Consider the following 22,010-nt stretch of genomic DNA (forward strand, 5'->3'; position numbering starts at 1 on the left):
TTTTCAATTTTCTCTTGAATTTTACTAAAATGTCGTGTTCTCTTTCTTCACTATAGAAGGCGAGAACGAACGCAGTATGCACAGGTAAACAAAATCAAGTTGACTCAGTCCTGGACGGATTTTGCTCTGTGGATCACCGGGTTTTGTTTCATATTTCCACTTGGTAATTTGGAGTTTGTGACAAACAAAAAACTATTCGCTATTGAGCTGAGGCGGCATGTTTTTGACTTGAAATCTGCCCTATCCAAAAATGCATGATTCTGAATCGTTCAGTAGCGGCGCAAGCGAGTTCGTTACAACAGATGGGTCTGATTCATGACAGATGGAACAACATCCCTTCAAGTAACAAAAAGTCATTGACAGACCATCGATATTTTGAACAGAATCAAGATGGCATTAGATTTTTGGCGTGTTGTATGTGGTTGCATAACCATAGTAAGGACTGAATGCAGTGGATAAAAGGAAATTAAATAAAATCATTACATCTGCAGATTGATGATCCAAAATCATAACCTGTATGCTAAAGGAGACAGAAATTAATACTGCGTATTAGTTTTGAAATAATTCATCCAATGAAGATATGCGAGAAAATAAGAGTATCCGCTTAAAAAAAACAAATGAAAAATAGATACAATGTTCTTCATCACAAATTCACTTGGTCGCAGATCTAAAATGGGACCCGTTGCCATAAGGTGCACATTAACACTGAGTTACTATGTAACCGTTTTGCTACTTTTTACAACGTATGGGAGCTGATGACACATAAAAGCAACAATACAGGTTATGTAACAACTACAAAAGAAAGTCTACAACATTTAGATAATTCACCAGAAATTCATTTAAAAATTGCTTAATTAGATGCAATGCCATATAGAGGTGTGGAGACCATACACATTTAGATTTGTCACATAAGAGAACATGTACGCAACTCTGCAATTGAAATACTTTCTATAAAATGAAATGATTTTTTTTAACCTCCCGTAGTTAAACCATTTAGGCTAAGGAGCAAATGAATGTGGATAATTGTGAAATTAAATATTTGCGTTGTTCCACTGGGAATCGAAATGCATCAAAGGCGCACAGGTTAGTCAGTAAACTAGGTTAGCTATTTTTTTGTGTATAACCCAGTGAAAAAGTTTTTGAATAAATTGTATTGCACTCACAAGTCTATTTGTTCGTGTTGCATCGGAGCGAGGTGTATGTACATATCCATGTAGTCATTTCTTCTCTGTAGAAAGATTTATAATTTACAAGAAATATGATAAATTCACATATTACATAAAATAAGTGTTACAAAAAATATACCTTATCTTCAGGAGATGGTACGTAATACTTATTTCCATGATCCCATTCAACGATTGGCCCAACCATAGGAGTTCCTCGACTCACAGGATAAGATACATGATGATATAATTTAGAGGTTTGAGGTTCAAGTCCTTCAGCATACAATCTATCAAAAAAGAATATACTGTATATAGGCATTTTTCTAGTATCTACTAATAAAATACTGTAAACGAAGAAAATCCGTTATGGATAGCTCATGCTAATAATTCCTGAAATGTATGAAATTCTACAATATTATTGCTGTTTATAATAAAAATCAAAGATTATAAGTATGCCAGATAAAGTCGTAAGTTACGTAAATATCAAAATGTGTAAGGTGTAGAGTAAAAAAACAGAAAGTAAAAACGAAAATAACAAAATGATAAAATAATGAAATAGCGAGAAACAAAAAGTAAGTTGCTGTAAATAAATAAACGAAAAGAATAAAATCAGCAAAATATAAATAACGCGTTGCATATTCACTGACACACTACGCCATAGTTTAGAAGCCTGGATGGGACAAATTCTACTGTTCAGCGTAAGCTAAAACGCAAGAGAAACAAAATATAACTAACCGAAATGAAATATGAGACCACTGATCTGAATATAAACACTTTAAGGGCTTGCTTATAATTAATCCTGTATAAACACTTTATTTACTTAACACTATAATATGTACGTATTTCTATCTTGTGTCATAATAACTGTGACCGCCCATTCACCATTTACTCTTCACACAATCTCCCCACTTCTCTCGATGGTGTCGTTCTGGTTTCCTATGCAGTTCTCTGGCATCCACACGGTGAGCAACGTATTTCGAAGGTCTTCATACATACCCAAACCATTTTAGTCTGCTTTCTTGCAGCTTCTCTTATACTGGTCCCACCTTTGCTGTTCCATGGTGACTTGGTTCTTAGTGTTGTCCTTTCGTATCAATCGACACATCTACCTAACATCTTCACCTCCGCAACATGCAACTTCTGTTTCTCTTTCTTCTGCATCATTAGATATTCCTCTCCGTTTAATGTGACAGATCTCACTGCTGTTCTATAAACTTTTCCTTTAAGACGTATTGGTACCCTATGATAATATAATACTCCTGACACTTCTCTACTTTTTGCACAACCGCTGCTTATTCATCTGTTTACATCTTCCATTCCTACAGAATCGATCCCAAGAACTTCAATTTCCTCGTCATTACCATCTCTTCTTCGTGTAATAGTATTTTTGTATTATCGATTACATTTTCCTTGAAAGGACAACAAAAAACATTCTTTGTTTATTTTATCGATTTTAAGCCATTTGTTTTCCAACGTTCCTTTCTATGTATCTAATGTCTCTTGCAGTGCTGCCTTTGTCTCACTCACTCTGTCTTCCGCAAAAGAAGTGCTAATCCTTGGATATCTTTAGTAAGCTCGTATACCACAATTGCAAGATGATATGGGCTATGGCTGGATCCCTGATGAAATCCCACTTTAACTGTGAACTCTTTTGTTGTTTTACACTCGCTATTCATTTGTCCTACATCCATCATATATATATTAGTCGAGAGGCAGAATCTGGAAAAGTGTTCAAAATAAGGAGTTGGTTCGACCCTTGAGAGTAAAAGTAACCGGTGTTCTAAATCATCAAGTCCGCTATCCTGATCATTTCTATTTCGCCGATCGCTTGATGTGAGCGGAATCCCCCGTACACCCCCTCCCCCCTCTACTGAAGCTCAAAAATGAGTGTTTCAAATAAACCATATCTCCGAAACTAATCAAGATATTAATGACTTCCTTTTATCGGGTTTATCTCTAAGGTGTGCTTTACGATTTTGCCTATTCACACTTTGGGTAGACCCAACGGATTTCGGAAAACTTAACATAAACATTAAAAACGGACATATTTTGTCCTTAATATTTTCTTTTTGGCTCTGTATCTTCCCAAGGAGTTGAGATATGGAAAGAACATTCCTAATTAAATTTATAGAGCAATAAACTATCTTTCCAATGATACCAATATTGTTAGGTTTGCTTTCAAAAATAGCCGTATAGCGAGGTAAGTTAGAAGGAAAGTGCACATTGATTCGAATGCTGATGCTCCGAATCGCACCACTGAATTTCCACTCACGTCAGCAAAATAAATGTCAGTCGGTCAGTCAGTTTTGTTTCCGAGATAAAGTCTGATTTTTCCTTAATATTTCAAGAACAATTCTCTCACTTCTCCCTTGAGCTCTTCTGCACTGCCATGATCATTTCTAGATCTCCGGTCACTTGATACAACCGTGCGTACACAAGGTAGCAAAATTTTGAGACAAGTAGAGATGTCTTTTATAGTGTTAAAATCCATTTATAGTTGATATTCAGGTTGATTCAGATTTTTCAACTCCATTTGTGTGCAGTATTTCCACCGCCTCGTCACTTTAACAAAAGTGTTTATCTTCCCATAATAAAAAAACAGAAAATGTAAATAAGGTAAGAACATATGTAAAGATGTATTAAGTGAGTGCAAATACCATTTATAGGTTATCTATAGGGTGATTCATATCATCGTTGTACACCTGAAAGGTTTTTCTAAAATCAGGAATGGTGTGTAATTTCTCAATGGTCACTTAAAAAATCTTTAGGCAGAAAGCTCAATAACTCTATTTGTATATAATTTATGAGAATATTACATAGAACTTCATTAAATATTTACTAATTACTGAAAACAAACAAAACTACAATCATATACCAAATCTGCGCGAAAATCATATTTCTTTAGTCTTTTGAATTCTCATCAGATTAATCATTTCCTGGTGCATAACTGTTTATAAGTAAGTTATATATCTTAAATATACAGATGTATGTGTTCGGAACGAACACACTTCTTCTTTAGTGCCCGTCAAATAAAATCCCGTGGCACTCAATAATACACTTTTTCTAGATCGATGAAAACCTTAGAGAAAGCCTTCTAGTATTCTATAAATTTCTTCATTACCATTGTAAGTGCAAATATTAAATCCATTGTCATTGCTCAATCGAAATTGATTCATAATTATGTTTCTATATTATTTCAAAAACTCCTTCGAATTAAATTGTCATAATGGTGCAATATTTCAAATTATATATCATAGGAAGAAATAGCAAAAAATGTGAAAGATTACGTGAATCGCGCCAACTGATAAAACACGAAAAGTGGCGATATTATAATTCATTAGATGAATAACAAACGACCTACAAACAGAAATAGCAATACGGTACCTCACAATAAATAAATAGGTTATGGTACAGACAGAGTATGCAGGCGCCAATCAAAAGAATAGAAACAAATAAGGGCATAGGCATAGCATAGGGCAAAAAAGGGCGTAGCAAGGAAAAAGCAAAATAAAGGAATCTGTAACTACAGTTACGGGTCATTACAGCCTCTGAAAGGATTGAATCCTACGTTAGAGAATTAACTGTCCTTGAGAAGACGTTTCAACGAATTCAGTAAGAATAAGATTACCATAAGCAAAATTTGGTGGAAAGCCAATTGTTAATTCTATCGAAATCAATTCAAGTAGCATCAGTATTTTTCCTGATTGGATTGCTCACTGGCATAGTACACTGGCTCTCTCGCATACTCTAAAGCACTAGCCTTGGGATAATATGAATTGTCGGCCGAGAGTTCGAGTTTCCTTCAAGTCAATAATTCTAGACATCTGAATTATTAACATTTATTTCATTATTCGGATATCGTCTTATCCTTCAGCTTAGGAGCACAAATATTGGACTTATTTCTCAAAACTTCAATTTAATATTAACAATGGCATCGGCTTCTCCCTAGAAAAGTGGAACAGTTTTTGTGTGAAGCAGTTTTTGTGAGACTAGTATATCCTTTAGAAATTGTTATTGAAAGAAAAATACATGTATAATATGAGATAAACTTAAATACAAACTATATTTTGAAGGAATTTAGGGAAAATAGAATAGGTTGCATCAGATTTCGGGATATCAGCTAATCAAATATAACCGGGTAAGAATATAACTGACGAGATACGAGAAAGATTAGTAAAGAAGGCTATTTCTTCAGAGCAAGGTTTCTGAACGGATATGAGCCAGTACATTTCTTGGGTTTGAGAACAAAATCTAAAACTAACTACACCCGTGAGACTTCAAATGATAAAGATTGAAAAATTATATATATCAGACATTAATCCGAAAATGTCACCACCAATATCTGTATTAAGATTAGTGGCAATAGATAGAAATATCAGTAACTATTCTGACGTTCTGAAGTAAAATTATCATCATTAGTTAAAGTAAAGAATAACTTCAATTAACGGATTTTTGTTTTGTAAACCCCAAAATAACTTTTCGTTCTTTTATTATGTAAAGACCAATAAATCCATGATACTCGTTGAACTCCATTTTTAAAGAAAACATTTGTTGCCGTTCACTGAAGAATTCATCGTAGTCCGTTGTGGATTATTTGCCTTGCGTCTGCGGTAACACCAAAATTTCATTTCCAAAATTATAAATTTCTCTTTATACCATTAATAATTTCTTAGTGTTTTCCGCGTTTTTAAGAACAATATCGCCCGCTCAAGCAGCAAGATCACGTGTATATTATTCGATATGATCCATAAATTGACATATGGCTAAGGTACTACCAAAGGTTTACATACGAATTCTTTCATTACATGGCTTATATGAGAAGGACAAGAAGTGTCATCACAAACTTCAACATGATCAGGGGATACAGCAGATTCATTTAGCTTTAAAGTGAATTTTCAATTGACGTTATCACTGAAAATTAAAGCGAAATCTTATTCTTCCTAGTGGAAATATGATTCATCTGTTATATACCTGGTTCGGAACGAAAGCTAGGACAAAAATTAAGAAACATGTAGTTAATTTATTTTCAGGCAGACAAGTGACAATTGAAGATTGGAAATACCGTGGAATTGTCGTGAAATTCAATTTACTTTCAAAATAACGTAATCCCTATGTAACACTAGATGAAAACAGAAGTTTGAAGAAAAACTTAAAATGTTAACAATAGCTACCTGGAACGTATACTTGATTACGCAAAGTTTGCTATTCGTATTAAATTTAATTATAATTGAAATTTACAGAAGCTATATTAACGGTAGCGAGATCTGAAAATATAGGATTATAACATCAAGAAAATAGTAATTACTTACTTTCCGATAGATGATAATAAATATTCAACGTTGTTGGGATGCTGACGCATTGTGAGACTGATATTTCTACACTCTTTGGAGAGAGATCTCTTAAGGATCGCTTGTAAAAACCATGAGGAGCTATTTCAATAGTTATCGCATTATCTGGAATATGAGTTGATGCTTCGTGGAACAGAACTGGAGACAGAAGGTTGTTGGTATGGTACTCTGCAGATGAGAGTTGTGCTAGTGGCGTATCCCAAAGGCTTTCAGGAACAGAAGAGCTAATCCATCGAGAAGATCTCGGACGAGGGTTCTTAATTACCTGTAAAAGCATGTTAATTTTGAAAACTCGTACAATATAATAGAATTCAATATTTTATCATTTACTTGTGTCCTATATGCTAATATATATACATATATTGCAAAATTAAGATAATAATATTACAATTATGCAATTATGCTCAAGACTAGAATTAAAGTTACATCAAATGGTGTGAAAACGGATGGATCTGGGACCTTTTCAACTGTGCTGGAACTACGTCACATTATTTTGTTAGTGTAAATTGCTATATCGTGGGTGAATGAAATTAATTTTTGACCAACTATGTGCATGGATAGGAAACATTTTAAAATGTGTCTGATGTCACCCCGTGTGGTGAGACGATTTCAGACACGATAGCATTTCTGCATAATAGTCCGAAGTGTTTTACTGTGGTGTAAAATTGGACCGTAAACAATATTTGACAGCAAAGAGGCAGGTTGTTGGACATTTGTTTAAATTCTTTCCTAGTTTCAGTTTCACATTTACAACCAAATTTAACATAGTTGTAAATTTTGAAAAGAGACAAACATAATGGTTCGAAGCAACAGGACTCAAGGAACAAGAAACAAGTATCGCACATACAATCAAGTTCCGTTTGTCCTTTAGTGCTTCAGATTAATAAATGCCTTTGTGGAAGTACAATATATCTTACCCTTTACTTCACCACCTTTACCTAAACCACGGAAAATCTCTTCTTTGACAACTCTATCATCCAGATAGATTTCTGTTCAGATACCCCATATTTTCAGATGGAAACCCTAATTTACAACTCTAAGAATGCCATGTACTAACATGTTGTCCTCTTCTTCACTTAAAACTGTTTGGCTTCTCATAGATAGCGTGTGTTTGTTTTCTATTATCGAACGCAGCAACTGATAAACATGTCTGCTTTAGATAGAACAGCCTTCCCTCCTCCACGGCACGAATAGCACTTTCAAGTCGCGCCGGGTCGTAATATCGTTTTGACTGCACGCCAAATAATAACATGGTACCGTCCTTAATCCCCAAGATCACTTCATTCCAATTCCAAACATGCACAACGTATCAAGATGAGAGGTTATTGCTTGGATAACCAACGTATATTCTTAGCAATTTTTAACTTTGCAAATAGGTTACATGTATTGTATTACTCTGGTCTCCAATCATGTTTCCCACGGTACCTTATTCCTTTCTTCTCACACTGACATTTCCACTCATGTTTAAAAGGGCGGTAAATTACATTATTATCCCGAAACTTACATATAATGCATGGGACACCATCACTTGACCAACACCCAAAACCGAGACTGTCTAAGTTTAACAACAGCAGATTAAAGTACAAAAACATCAACATATCTTGCATTCGTCCGATTTCTCCCCATTTGACGGTACTGGAAAGGTATGGACATTTCTACAGCGTAAAACGGGTGGAAACTAGGATATTATAATTGAAGATCTTGCTAACAAGAAGTAGACAAAATACGTTCTTTAACTGAATGACTATTTTTGCGAAAGCAAGTTTCTCTCGGGTGCGAAAGCAAGTTTCTTTGACTTTTGGGATGAAGCAAATGTCTCACGGGGCTATGCCCGAAGAAGAGGGAGCTTGACGAAATCTTGAAATATTGTATTGTGGTTAAAATAATAACCACGTGAGCTGCTTGTACACAGTCGTTATCCTAATGCAGCCTTCAGAGTTTTGAAATCAGCAGATCTGTTCATTTCGGGCAAGGAATATCACATAGACGACAGGAAACGTCTGAAGATAAGTCCTTTCACCTGTACGTACTTATGCACATTGCTTTTGCAGTCGAAGAACAAAATTAGCATTCGTTTGATTTTGCTATACACCTGGCGATCTGCTCTGGGTCTTCGCGATCTTTGTTAGGCGTTGGCGAGGTCGAATATATTCATGGAGTCGATTGTGACTTCGTTTTCGCGTCGTATTCGTACATCCATGTATGTACCATTTTAGCCGCGCCGAGACCATAGTAGAGCACCCAAAATAACCACTTATCTACAACAGAAGACACAAATTAAAATAACGCGATCTGCAGAGTAAAGACATCACGGACTCCTTTTTTATGACGCAAAATTTGGCCAACTACATCATGTAGTTTTCCCAGAAATAAAGAAGGTCGAATATTTTTTGACAGGCCTAACATTATAAAGCGAAGGAAGGGTAACTATTGGAAATTTATGGTAAATATTGCTGAGCGAAAGATTAAATTTTAGTTTGGAGATTTAAATACCTTAGATGTTACAATTTTGTATTCAGCCAATAGAAAAAAATGTATATGCTTCAAATTTAAACACATCATTGTGATAACACCGTAATTACATTTACAAAAGATATTGCTGTGTAAAGATATTTACAAAAGGTTTTAACGTTGCTTCTAAGTTATTTCAGTATCAGTTTCAAGTATTAAAGAATAATTTATATTTAAAAAATCACGCACCTACTCTATGATTCAAGACGATTTAATATTTTTTTAACAAAATATTGTGAAAAGAATTTTAAAAAGAATAGTTCACCATCACATTAATATTGACCTATTTCAATTCTAAACAATACAGTAAACTAGAAAGTTGCAATGAGTGTAAACTAAAAAGTTTCGTTTTACCTCTTTTAGATATCCCATTAACTTCTTGCCTGCGCTTGCAATATAACGAACGCAATTCCAGCAACATTAACTTCTCTAGTAAAGACCCCCTTATCCTGTAGGCTTGCTACGAAGGTTTTTACTACCTCAGCAGGACCAGAAATTGTACAACTGTCAGGTCCATTATGACAAGCTACATCAATTTCCCGTGGACAAATATCTTTTAATTCTTTGTGAGGAAGACCTGAAAAATAATTGTTTGTTAGTGCATGTTACCTGAATATAAAATATTTAAGATATTTGTTGTAACTAACACTATATTATATGGACTGTGTAACTTAAAATGACTTAAGCGTTTATTTATAATGCCTTAAAATTATTGTTTTACCGGAGTTAGTGGTGTGTTGTGCGTAAACCAAAGGTTAAAGAAAACGTAGTATTTTAAGTTGCATAATACGTAGCATATCATAACAAGTATGACTTTTTGAATTGTAGAGCATGATGTCCTCAATTTGTCAATTTTCACAGGACATTTAAGTTCGAATTTATATTTATAAGTTCAATCAGTAGGTTTATAAATTAACTTGCTAGTTATACGTAAGTGGACTAATTCATTTTAATCAAAATAAGTAGTTACTCGTTTACGAATTAACCAAATAAAAGCATTTATTGATACATCGAATAATAAGGATTTTAAAATTATATGTGTATTGTGGCGGAGACGAGTCTTTCACCAGGTAATGCGACCGCTTTGAAACAAATGCTAAGCTTGAGAGTTAAATTTGCCATATCTCTAGTTTGGTGTGGAGAAGAAACAAAATTGAAAACCAAAAGTTTAAGAACAACTCAACTTATTAATATAAACTATGCTAAAGATCAATGACTCATATCATGATATTAGAAATACAAAAGAAGTTTTGAAACGAAGAAAAATAATGTAGAACCTTGTAACCGGAGGCAAAAAAGGCATGTAAACACAATAAAGACGAATCATTTACTACATATTGATCGTCGTTCATGGTCAAGGTGCCCGACCCGTAATCAGGAGGTCCTCGGACCAAATCCATAGAAGTGGTGATTGATTGGCGATGACACACGTTTTATTATCTTCAGATATTTGAATACTCGAATATTTCAATAATGGAACTATCCAAATTTTCAGGAATAATTATAATCATAACAATCAGTCAATAATAATAATAATTATTATTATCCCGCAAAGATTAAAAGAGCTTATTATCGCACAGGTCATACATTACAAACAGAAACATAACATTTGGCAAGAATATTCTCTCAGCAATTTCTCTTCTCGTTTCTAAAACAAAACAAACAAAATCGGAGCGAGAATTAACATTTTACATTCGAGACGGGGCAAGGCTAACTCAAATTGTCGTCTCCTTTTAGAAATGTTAATTGAGGCGAGACGAAAAGTATCGTAAACATTTCTCGCCTTATCTCGGTTCTCGAAATAATGTATGTCCATTCTTTAAGTAACAATTGCTCTGTAGACTGAGTCTTTTACGCTATTTTGTTAATTTGTATTTCACAACTTATTGAATTATATTCTGTGTGGGTATTTTTGTAGCAAAGCTTTTATAATTACTTCCATATCCTAAATGTTAGTTTATCATATGCCTTACTCTTCAGTATATTCAGTTATTTTTATGACAGTTATTTTCTTAAAACGTACAGTAAAATTCTGTGTACATGAGACTTTACTGGAACCCTTTCGTTTAAAATTTTGGTAGTTGCAGAGATGTGTCTTGGGATTTCGGGAAGGGGAGTCCGTGCATCCAAAGTTTTCTGTAAGTTCCGACTAATTTTAGGGCAACTTTAAAAATTATAATATCATTATTATTATCAATGTTATTACTGAAGTGTTGTGAATTGAATGATTCCACCCAGCTCTCGCCCAATGGGTATTGTGCTGGAGAAATGCCGTATTATAATTATTATTACTGAAGGTTTGAGATCTGAATATTACAGGAAAAAGGACAAGAGGTTGATCTGAAACTTGTCAAAGGATAAAATGCCTTATAAGAGATACTTTGGTAGATTAGTATCAGCTCCTAGACAATGTGAATCGGAACTTCGAATGCCATAACAGAAAGTACGTACGATTTGTCTTCATCACGATACATAGTAATGCCCTTTCTTTGGCTAAAAGTCTTTTAATTATGTATGCGTTACATTGATAATTTAACAAAATATACATACAAAAAATAAATTTAACAAAATATATATACATACATGACTAATACTAGGCCCAAAGGATGACCCTAATGTATACATGAATTGTTTTCTAAACACGCTACCTTCTCAGACAGTATGAGTGTGAGTCTCAAAGTTGTAGACATGTGACGTCATGTTGTCAGTATTTCCCCTTTGAAGAAAAGAGTTAAACTTTAACTTGTAAGACCAAGCGAAATTGGGTAGTTTTCATGTTATAACATATCAGAAGTATCAACATTGTAAGTGATAAAAATTTTCTTAAATACGTCAGCGGGAATCGAACCCAGTACCCTTACATTACGAAACCAAAGCTCAAGCCGCTTACCTAGAACGGATCTGTTAAGTAAGAGCGAAAAAAGTCGTGTATTTAGCAAATTGTGCACGTTTATAATCACAATATTTTATTAACGATGAAACACTGATCACGTTAAATTTTATAGCACAGAGAATTCAAATTTAAATTTAAAAAAGACAAAAGCACAGAAGGATATGAAGGAGGAAGTGGACTTAATAGGATTTCGAACCCTTAACTGGAAAAGGATGCCTCAGACCACTTTTTTTCTCATTCACCGAAAGTATCTCCATATCTTTTCTTTATTATTCTTGGTTATATTCGTCTTACAGTTACTTCAAGTAGCCTTGAACAACAGAGACACGTACACGTGAAAATTCCAAAGTATCTTCCACGTGAAACTGAACGCTGGTCTCCGATTATTGAACTATATGATGGGTGGGGTACCTGGTTCGTTCCCAAGCCAAGTAAGCTTAGGATGGAAAACATCGTGCTCGTTGGTTTTCTCCGGACACTCCAGTTTTTCCCACTTTTTCCATTCCACCAATTCGTCCATCATAACTCACTTACTTTGATCATTGTCTTCCTCAACCTAACAGGCATAACCATTGGACATTAAACGCAAAGATTTCATTTCTTTTCATTTTTAAGCAGTTAACCTAAACCAATCCGAACCGAAAAACATATGTATTTTCTAATGCTCTGATACATGATATATTGAAACTTCCATCAAGATCGGTCAGGTGGTTCAAGAGTTATTACGTTTTATGTATTCTTATATATCTCTCCCCCTCCTCCTACCCTACGTTCTACCGTCAAATGCATATGATAAAAACCATAATAGGTCTAAACCTAATCTGTGTTGATAGTTTGATTACAATCGGTTCGTTGCTTTAAGTGTAATGAAGTCACAAAAATAGGCACTTCTGTTTTTATTTTTTACGTGTCCCCCTTCCCCGCCCTACATTGTGCAATCAAAGTAAAGTTATGGAAGCATCCCAGGTCCGAACCTCTTCCATGTGGAAAGCTTCATCGATATCAGTCAGGTTGGTCAAGAGTTATTAAGTTTTATTCATTTTCATATATTTATCCTCTCCCATAAAATCTATCATCAAAGTGAAATAACTAAAAACTCCCATGTTCGAACTTCATCTATGTTGAAAATTTGATTGAGATCGATTGAGTGGTTCAAAAGTTATTAACTCACGAACATGATCAATTTTACTTTTATATTCATTAATTTTTATATATAACTCTCATCCCTTTCAGCTACGTTGTTCTGTCAAAGTGAAATGGTAAAATCCATCCCAGGCATGAACATTATCTATGTTGAAAATTGTATCGAAATTGGTCCTTTGGTTCAAGTGTTATTAAGTTTTATTTATTTTTTTACAATTCCCACACTCCCCCTCCTCAAGTTCTACCGTCCAAGTGAATAGCTAAAAGCACTCCCAGGCTAAAAACTGAATCTACGACAAAAGTATGATGGAGATCATTCGGTGGTTCAAGAGATTAAGAGTCACAAACATAGTCACTTTCAATTTGGATCTGAAGTTTTTTGTTCAGAGACCCCGCATTTAATATATAGATATTTTCATTCGCCATTTCCAACACATTTCATATATCCGTTCAACCAAAATTTAAAAAGAACTGCTCTTTTTATATTTTTGTATGTGTATTGTGTTAAATATCAATATAGCGCATACATAATCCAGTCTTTTACCCAAAGAAAAGGGGTTACTGTGTATTGTAACGAAGACAAATCCTACTTAGTTTCTGATAAGGTATCCGAACCTTTGTCGTCATATTGTACAAAACCTGATACCTTCTTTACCCCCTCTTTTCCTCTCCGATACTAAGGCAATTTACAATTAGACAGGGTCCAAATTAATTTATTTTAATTTTTCCTATCAAACTTCAGTATTCTTATTTGCATTTGAATAAGACGTAATATTGAGATCTCAAATCCGTAATAATGCTAATAATAATAATAATAATAATAATGCAGAAGACAAATTTCGTACGAACACAGACTGCATTCAAATCTGTAAAATCGCTCCTAACATTAAGCAAAAGTTATAAAATAGACGGGATTGGGGGAAGTGACCTGACCACTAGGACATACCCTCTGCGTACGTCCCTATAACAAGGTAAATGTTAAAGGAAACCTTTCCAGAAAAATTTATATTGAAAGTAGCGTTACTGAACTCAAAAAAGCCGTAAGAAAAATTGTTTTTAAATTTTACTTTCCATGGTTATGCCGGCTAAGCTGAAGAAGACGTTGATGATAGGAATGAAAGAAATAGTGGAATAAAAATGGGTTGAAACAGAACCCTGAGAAAACCTACTCACACACGACATTTCTTCAGCACAATACCCATTGGGCGGGAGCTGCGTGGAACCATTAAATTCCCAACATTTCAGTAACAATAATGATAATAACAATTTTATTAAAATTTCTATAGTTGCCCTAAAATTAGGCGGAACTTCCAGAAAACTTTGGATTTCGTGGAGGGGAGTTCGTACATCCAAGGCACCTCTACAACTACCCAAATTTTAAACGAAAGCGTTCAACTAAAGTTTCATGTAGACAATCTTCTACTGTACGTTTTAAAGAAAATAACTGTAATAAAAATAACTGAATATCACTGAACAGTAACACATATAATAAACTAACTTTTATAATATGCATAGGTAATTACAAAATATTTTCTACATAAATACCTACACAGAACATAATTAAATGAGTTCTGAAATACAAAGGAACAATATAGCGTATAAGACTCAGTCTACAGAGCAATTGTTACTTAAAGAATGGACATACACTATTTCGAGAATCGAGATAAGGCAAGAGATGTTTGTGATACTTGCCTCGTTTAACATTTCTAAAGCGAAACGATAATTTGAGTTAGCCTTGCCACGTCTCGAATGTAAAATGTCCCGATTATTGTTTGTTTTGTTATAGAATCGAGATGAGAAATCCTTCTTCTCATCATCAACATTAAACAAAACCGAAATATTCTTGCCAAATATCACTTTCTGATTGTAATGTATGATCTGAGCGATAATAAGCCTCTAACTTTTAATCTTCTACGAGATAATAATAATAATTATTATTATTATCATTATTTTATTGCTATAATTATTTCTGATGATTCGACAGTTCAATTATTGAAATATACGACTAATCAAATATCTCAAGACAATAAAACACGTGTCATCGCCCATCAACCACCACCAGAAATCATAAAGTAAACAGAAACATGTCCGCTGTGCATTCGATGCGAGAACCTCTAAATTACTGGCCGACCGCCTTTACCACTGAATTGCGATCAGTACGCATTAAACGATTCGTCTTATTGTGTTTACGTTAGGTTTTCTTACCTCAGCTTACGAAGTTCTACGTTATTTTTCTTCGTTTCAAAACTTCTTTCGTATTTTTACCATGATATAAGTCAATGATCTTTAGCATATTTTATATTAATAACTTGAATTGTTATTAAATCCTTGGTTCACAAATTGGTTTCTTCTCCACTAGAGATATGACAGATTTAATTCTCAAGCTTTGCATTTGTTTCAAAGCAGTCGCCATTACCTGGTCAAAGACTTCTCTCCGCCACGATACGTAAAATTGGATATTTATTTTATAACATGAACTGAATTATTAAGCCAACTGTTATATATGCGAAGGGATTCGAGGGATTCAGTGCTGAAGACTTAAATATATTATTTTATTCTTTCTGTTATTTAAGGTCATTTATGCTGATGCTGGTATAGTTAAATGTTGGAGCTACTCTTATAGTAAAATGCCGACATCAATATCTTATCACAGAAGACAAGAAATATAGGTAAAATATACATACTTATATAAGTCCATACCTACAGCAGCCATTAAACCTTTGTTGAGGTCTACTTCCAATGATGCACGCCCCCTGTAGTATGCAGTTAATAGCATTTCTTCTGCTGTGAAACAACCATCAGCATAGGCGCACCCTAATTCACCCACTGAATGTCCTACTGTGCCATCTGCTGTAATCCCAAGATATGTCAGTGTGTCCAACAATCCTACCTGAAAAGAGAATTTTGATTATTAACAAATTTGTAGTTATTCCGCTGTTTTACTATGGCGGGGGTTTTTAAAAAGCGTGTCTATATTTAGTAAAATCATATACACGGGTCGTTCAACTTTGAGCGGGATTTTTGTATATAAATAATCGATGAAGGGCCTAATCATGACGTAACTTACGGGTGACGTAATGTACTGCTTCTTTAGTAACTAGCGCCCGGCATGACGTATTGGCGCATTCGCAGCAGTTGCAGCGAACATGGCAGCAAACAGTGTGTTTGTGGAGCAGGAGTGTGTGATCAAATTTCTTGTGACGGAGAAAATTAAACGAGCTGAGATTTTCAGAAGATTGCAAGCACAGTGTGGTGAATAAACGATGTCATGGACAAGAATGTACGAATAGTGTGAACAGTTTCGCGAAGGACGGGAGCTGGTGATAAATGAAGCTCATAGGCACATTCGCCGGACTGCAGTCACACCAGTGAATATCGCACGTGTTGAGCAAATGATTCTTCAGAACCAGCAAGTAACAATGCGGGGTATTGCTGCCGAGGTGAATATCAGTGTCAGGAGTGTTGAGACAATCATTCAGGACCACTTACGCTTCCGCAAAATCTGTGCAAGGTGGGTTCCCCGTCAGCTGACATTTGATTAGAAGTGAACACGCATGACAGTCTCTGAACAGCTTCTGATACAGTTTCGAGCCGAAGGTGATGAATTGTTGCAACCCGTGATCACGTGTGTTGAAACATGGTTGAACGATTCAACTCCAGAGACCAAAAGAAGCAGCATGGAGTGGCGGCATAAGACTTCCCCGCTACCCAAGAAAAGCAAATCGCAGCTGTCCACTGGAAAGGTCATGACAAGTGTTTTCTGAAGAGTGTTATCCATGTTTATTTTCTGGACAAAGGGAGCAGAATTAATGCCCAGTATTACTCCACATTGTTGAGTGGTGCTGTACAAAATTCCACTCGCAAGAAAACACCTGGGATGTTGTCTGGAAATGTCATTCTTCTCCATGATAATGCCCACATGTCCAATATACCAACAACAATTCTGGCCGACGTGCGCTGGGTAGTTCTGCTCCATTCCCCTACAAACCAGATTTAGCCCCCAGTGATTATCATTTGTTTGCACTCCTTAAAGACCTGCGGAACGATGTCTTCCAGTGGCTACGACAACAACTAAGTTCTTTCTACGCCAAAGGAATCAGGGAGGTGCCACAACGATGGCAACGGTGCCTCGACACACGGAGAATACTTTCAAAAGCTGACATAGTTTGGTGCTTCTTTTACTATCTGTTTCCTTTGAAGAAATAAAAGTCCCGGTCAACCTTGAACGACCCTTGTATATAGAACCTTATCTCAGCTTTTGATTTTTAACATTAAACGAAAATATAGAACAGCAACATAACATATAACCCATCATATCGTAAGGAATGGAATGGATCAATTGTGATTTTGCTGCTATGAGATTTCTTTTCGGAAATATTAAAATCCAATACTCTTCCAGCTGCCGTAGATAACGTGAATACTTTCTTCTATGAGTTAAGTTTAATGAATAAATATTCTGGAGTAATCCAATTTCAAGTATGTATCAACAAAGGAATGCACAATTACGAAAACTATGATTCCCAAATATCATTATAATATTAGCTTCTGCACAAACGAAATCACTGTCAAAATTAAAACATGTGAATATTTCTTTTCTGTCATTTCTAGCAGCATCACAAGAGTGTAAAATAATTGTCGGGGTTTCCAACTCAATAAGTTTTGCATATAAGCTTACAAAATAGAGAAGAAATCTCTTGTCAACTGAAGGTTTCTGTCACAGATTATAGTCACAAACATATAATCCACACTAGAAAACAATTAACTACAGAAAAATTAAAAGTAAACATCGATTGTGTATCCGAAAGATACCGTACACAGCAGAAGAGTTTCCTGACTGAAATAATTCCAACCATGAAAAGCAATCCATCGTGGAAACAACGGCTCCGCAAGCGTTCAAATCTGCCTAGAACTTAGTGAAGCGTCAGTGTGCTTAGACCAACAGTGTAGAAAGGTAGTGCTACACGCTTCACAGTAACTAGGTTTTCAATAGAGTAAGGTTTTCAATCAAGGTTTATGAAAAAATTGGTACTTGAAAAAAACAGTCATGGAAAGCAATAAATTCCCATAGAATACTAAAGGACAAGAAGAGTTAATTATAATAGGAATATGTGAGTATTTGAAAAAATGAAATGAAATTTTGATTTTTACGTCCAACGGTTATGCCGGTTAGGCTAAAGGAGACGGTGATAATGAGTAATGAATGAAATGGTGGAATGAAGAAAGTGGGAGGAAACGGGAGAACCCCGAGAAAACCCACGCACACGGTGTTTGTCCACCACAAAGTTCACTTGGCGGGAGCAGGGTTTGAACCCGAGACCCCTAACACCAGAGGTGAACGCTCTACCACTGAGCCACCGCGGCCCCATGTGAGTATTTCTAAGAGTTTCGTGAGAGAAGGAAGATTTTGGAGTATGACGAGAGGACAGAGCGTAGTTAGTCAAGAAGAGATCACAAAACTGCGGACTGTGTGAGGAATTTAATTGCTAATGACAATAGCCTAAGTCTATAGAAAATTAGCAGTATTCTCAATATAAATGGGAACGATGTTAGGGCGTATAATACTTGAATATTCGGGGAAAGAAAACTCTACGCCTACTCTGCGTCACATACACTGAGTATAGAACAGAAAAGACAGAGAGTGTGTAATGTAAAAACTTCGTTATGACAGCAAATTTCTCGCTATATTTCCTCACAACTATTGTTGCTTTGCATGAAATATGGAGTTTAATCTATGAGCCTAGTACAAACTGAGGGTCGTTATTGTCAACCGACATCACCACTCTTGGCAAGCTGAGTTCACGAGTCAAACCTTTGTTAATTGCTGTCGTGATGATGATAGTTCTTTTTTATCTAGAAGTCATTCATGCAGCAAGTGAACCGTATAAGCTATTAAATTAGGTTCGAGAACTGTTGTATTCTCCATGATAATGTCCTATCACACAACAGTAACATTGTCAGTCGTTTGGGTCAAAAATAACATTACTTTTATTTAATTTCGTATTATGTATTCTGCAAATTTATCTCCAATGATCTACGTCCTGTTCCTAAAGTTGAAATTTCAGCAAACTCAAGAGTGAACTCCCTCGTGCCCGGGAGACCCGAGCCCGATTCCCAATAGGATGTAGTATGGTTTGGATCTCACATTACGCTGTCGCTCTACATCTTATATGTCCTCGGATTGAACGCAATACTAAATTTCAAATCAACCAACCTATCGCAAAGGCCACAAAGGACGTGAAGGCTATCAATACGTCCTAACTAAAGACTGAAGTGAATCCAAGATCACGTTTCCATCAGTTTCTGGGTTGCTCTACCAAGACTGAAGTTGTGCCTTAAAAGAGAAGATAAAACTACATAGAAAGCTAAAGGTATACCATGTTCCTGTTAAATCCGGAAATTTATTCGATACTGTGTTCTTACTGGATTTCTCTATTGCGAATTTCCTTACCTGAATTGCAGCAATTCCAACAAAACAATTCAAGATATTGTCGAATATGCTCTTATCTTCTGTTGTTATTATGTGATAAATATCTAAACCTTTAGGTCTCAATATTTTGTCACACTTCTCGATAGAATCAGCAAACACTTTTATTTTGAGAAGGTCCCTTCCCATTCCAGGCCACTGGCTCCCCATACCAGAGAACACAAACCATACTGGTCTCTTTTTCCCTGAAAAATACTAAATAAAACCGAAAATAAGCAGCGTTTTATGTGCATAACTCAATTATTCTCATCTGGAGAATAAACTGTTTTGAAATATATCTAAATTACTAATGCAAAGAACTAGGCTGCTTCTTTCTCAAATCTCTTTCATTAGAATACTATCTTAACAGAGAAACTCAACATCAGGCTGGTTAAAAAAATACTAATAAGGCAAAAAATAAAGAGTTAACCCTTTCACAGAGGAAGTCGACTTTTGTCGACATAACCAAATTTCCTTAACATCCGAATGTCGACTATAGTCGCCGTGTTAAAATTTGTTTGTCCGTATCTTGGCTTTGTCGACAGTAGTCGCCAAAATTGTACCGTTCATTTTTGTTTGTGTTCTATTGTTTTCGATAAACAATAGAAATCACACAGAAAACCTTTGGCGACTACACTCGACAAACCCAAGATACAGACAAATTTTAACACGTCGACTATAATCGACATTCGCAGGTTAGGGAAATTTTTTTCCGTCGCCTTCTAAAATGAAAGGGTTAAACAAATATTGGTCAATTTCATATTGAATTGTTCCGTTCTATTATGCCTGGTATGCATTTTTGTTTGCTATGTCACCACTACGGTTTACACTAGTGAATTATTAATGTTTTAATAGACAGATTGGTCAATAAATATATAGGTCTACAAATACATAAATACACATATTGGTCTATAATTGGTCTATAAAATAGTAAAAATAAAAATATTTTGGACATGTATAAGGGGATTGACGAATTTAAGAAAGGCTATCAACCTCGTGCTTATATATTAAACAAAGCTGACGGAGCAGTTCTCACTAATACGGATAGCACCTTAAATAGATGGAAAGATTTCTTTTGACGATTGGCTGCACACGCAGCTAAAAACTAATGTGCGTGGAGAAAAGGAGATACACATCGCAGAATCGTATATTCCAGAACCCAATCGAATAAAACTAGAAACCGCTATAAAGAAATTAAAGATACCCAAATCTCAGGGTGTACATGAAATTCCGGCTGCGTTAATTTTAGCTGGAGGTGAAGTATTGTGGAACAAGATACTCAAACTCATTCTCCTTATCTGGAATAAGGAATAATTGCCACAAGAGTGGAAACCACCAATCATTGTTCCAATTCAAAAGAAAGGCAACAAAACTAACTGTAAAAATTATCGAGGCATTTCTCCTTTATCAACATCCTATAAAATCCTTTCAAATATGCTATTACCAAGATTGATCCCATACACAGATGAAATTATTAGAGATTATCAGTGCGGATTTAGACAAAATCGATCAGCTATTGACCAAATATTTACCATCCGCCAAATACTCGAAAAAAAAACTGGGAATACAATTACCCCGGTACATCAATTATTTATTGATTTTAGAAAGGCGTACGACTCGGTTTGGAGAGAAACATTATACAACGTTCTTACAGAACTTGAAATATCGAGAAAGCTAATTAGATTAATAAAAGTATGTTTAAATAAATCCCAAAGTAAAGTCCGGATAGAAAAATTTTTGTCCACGACCTTTCACGTCGAAAATGGCCTAATACAAAGACATGCGTTGTCGCCATTATTATTTAACTTTGTTCTGGAATACGCTATAAGGAAAATCAAATATAGCAACCAGGGCTTAGAATTGAACGGTGTTCACCAGGTTGTGGCATATGCTGATGATGTAAATTTAATAGGGGATAATAGGATAACAATAGAAAGAAATGCAGAGATCTTATTAAACGCTTGCAGGGACATGCGTTTAAAAGTAAATGCAGACAAAACTAAATACATGGAAGTGCATCGGGACCGTAATGCGGCAAATTATGGATGCCTTAAAATATTACATAATACTTTTGATAAAGTGGATACTTTCAAATATCTATGATCAATATTAACAGACGAAAGTCATATTCAGGAAGGAATTAAATGTCGACTAAAAGCAGGGAATTCGTGTTTCTATTCGGTTCAAAATCTCTTGTAGTCGCGAATTCTGTCGAGGAATTTGAACTTAATATATATAAAACGATAATCATGCCTGTTGTTCTGTATGGATGTGAAATATGGTCGCTTACTCTGAGGGAAAACATAGACTGAAAGTGTTGGAGAACCAGATCCTAAGACGAATATTCGGATCCAAGAGGAACGGGAATGGGGAATGGCGGAAATTTCATAACGATGAACTACATAATTTATACGGTTTACCCAACATTGTTAGGGTTGTCAAATCTAGGAGACTTAGGTGAGCAGGTCATGTAGCTAGAATGGGAGAAA

At 35.3% G+C, this 22,010-nt stretch overlaps 1 protein-coding gene across 1 annotated transcript in view; it reads right to left on the reverse strand.

The window, feature by feature from the left end:
- The window catches only part of LOC145679020 (fatty acid synthase-like), a 233,877-nt gene extending 214,161 nt beyond the window's left edge, over positions 1-19,716 (reverse strand). The window contains 7 exon segments of the mRNA XM_081749621.1: positions 1,306-1,450; positions 6,473-6,581; positions 6,584-6,776; positions 9,377-9,426; positions 9,429-9,599; positions 15,759-15,948; positions 19,507-19,716. Of these exon segments, the coding sequence (XP_081605747.1) occupies positions 1,306-1,450; positions 6,473-6,581; positions 6,584-6,776; positions 9,377-9,426; positions 9,429-9,599; positions 15,759-15,948; positions 19,507-19,692 (1,044 nt within the window). The 5' untranslated portion in view covers positions 19,693-19,716.
- Positions 19,717-22,010: the final 2,294 nt, after the last annotated feature.

This window comes from Thermobia domestica, chromosome 2, assembly GCF_964235325.1.
Source record: "Thermobia domestica chromosome 2, izTheDome1.hap1.1, whole genome shotgun sequence".
In the NCBI taxonomy this organism is placed as follows: domain Eukaryota; kingdom Metazoa; phylum Arthropoda; class Insecta; order Zygentoma; family Lepismatidae; genus Thermobia; species Thermobia domestica.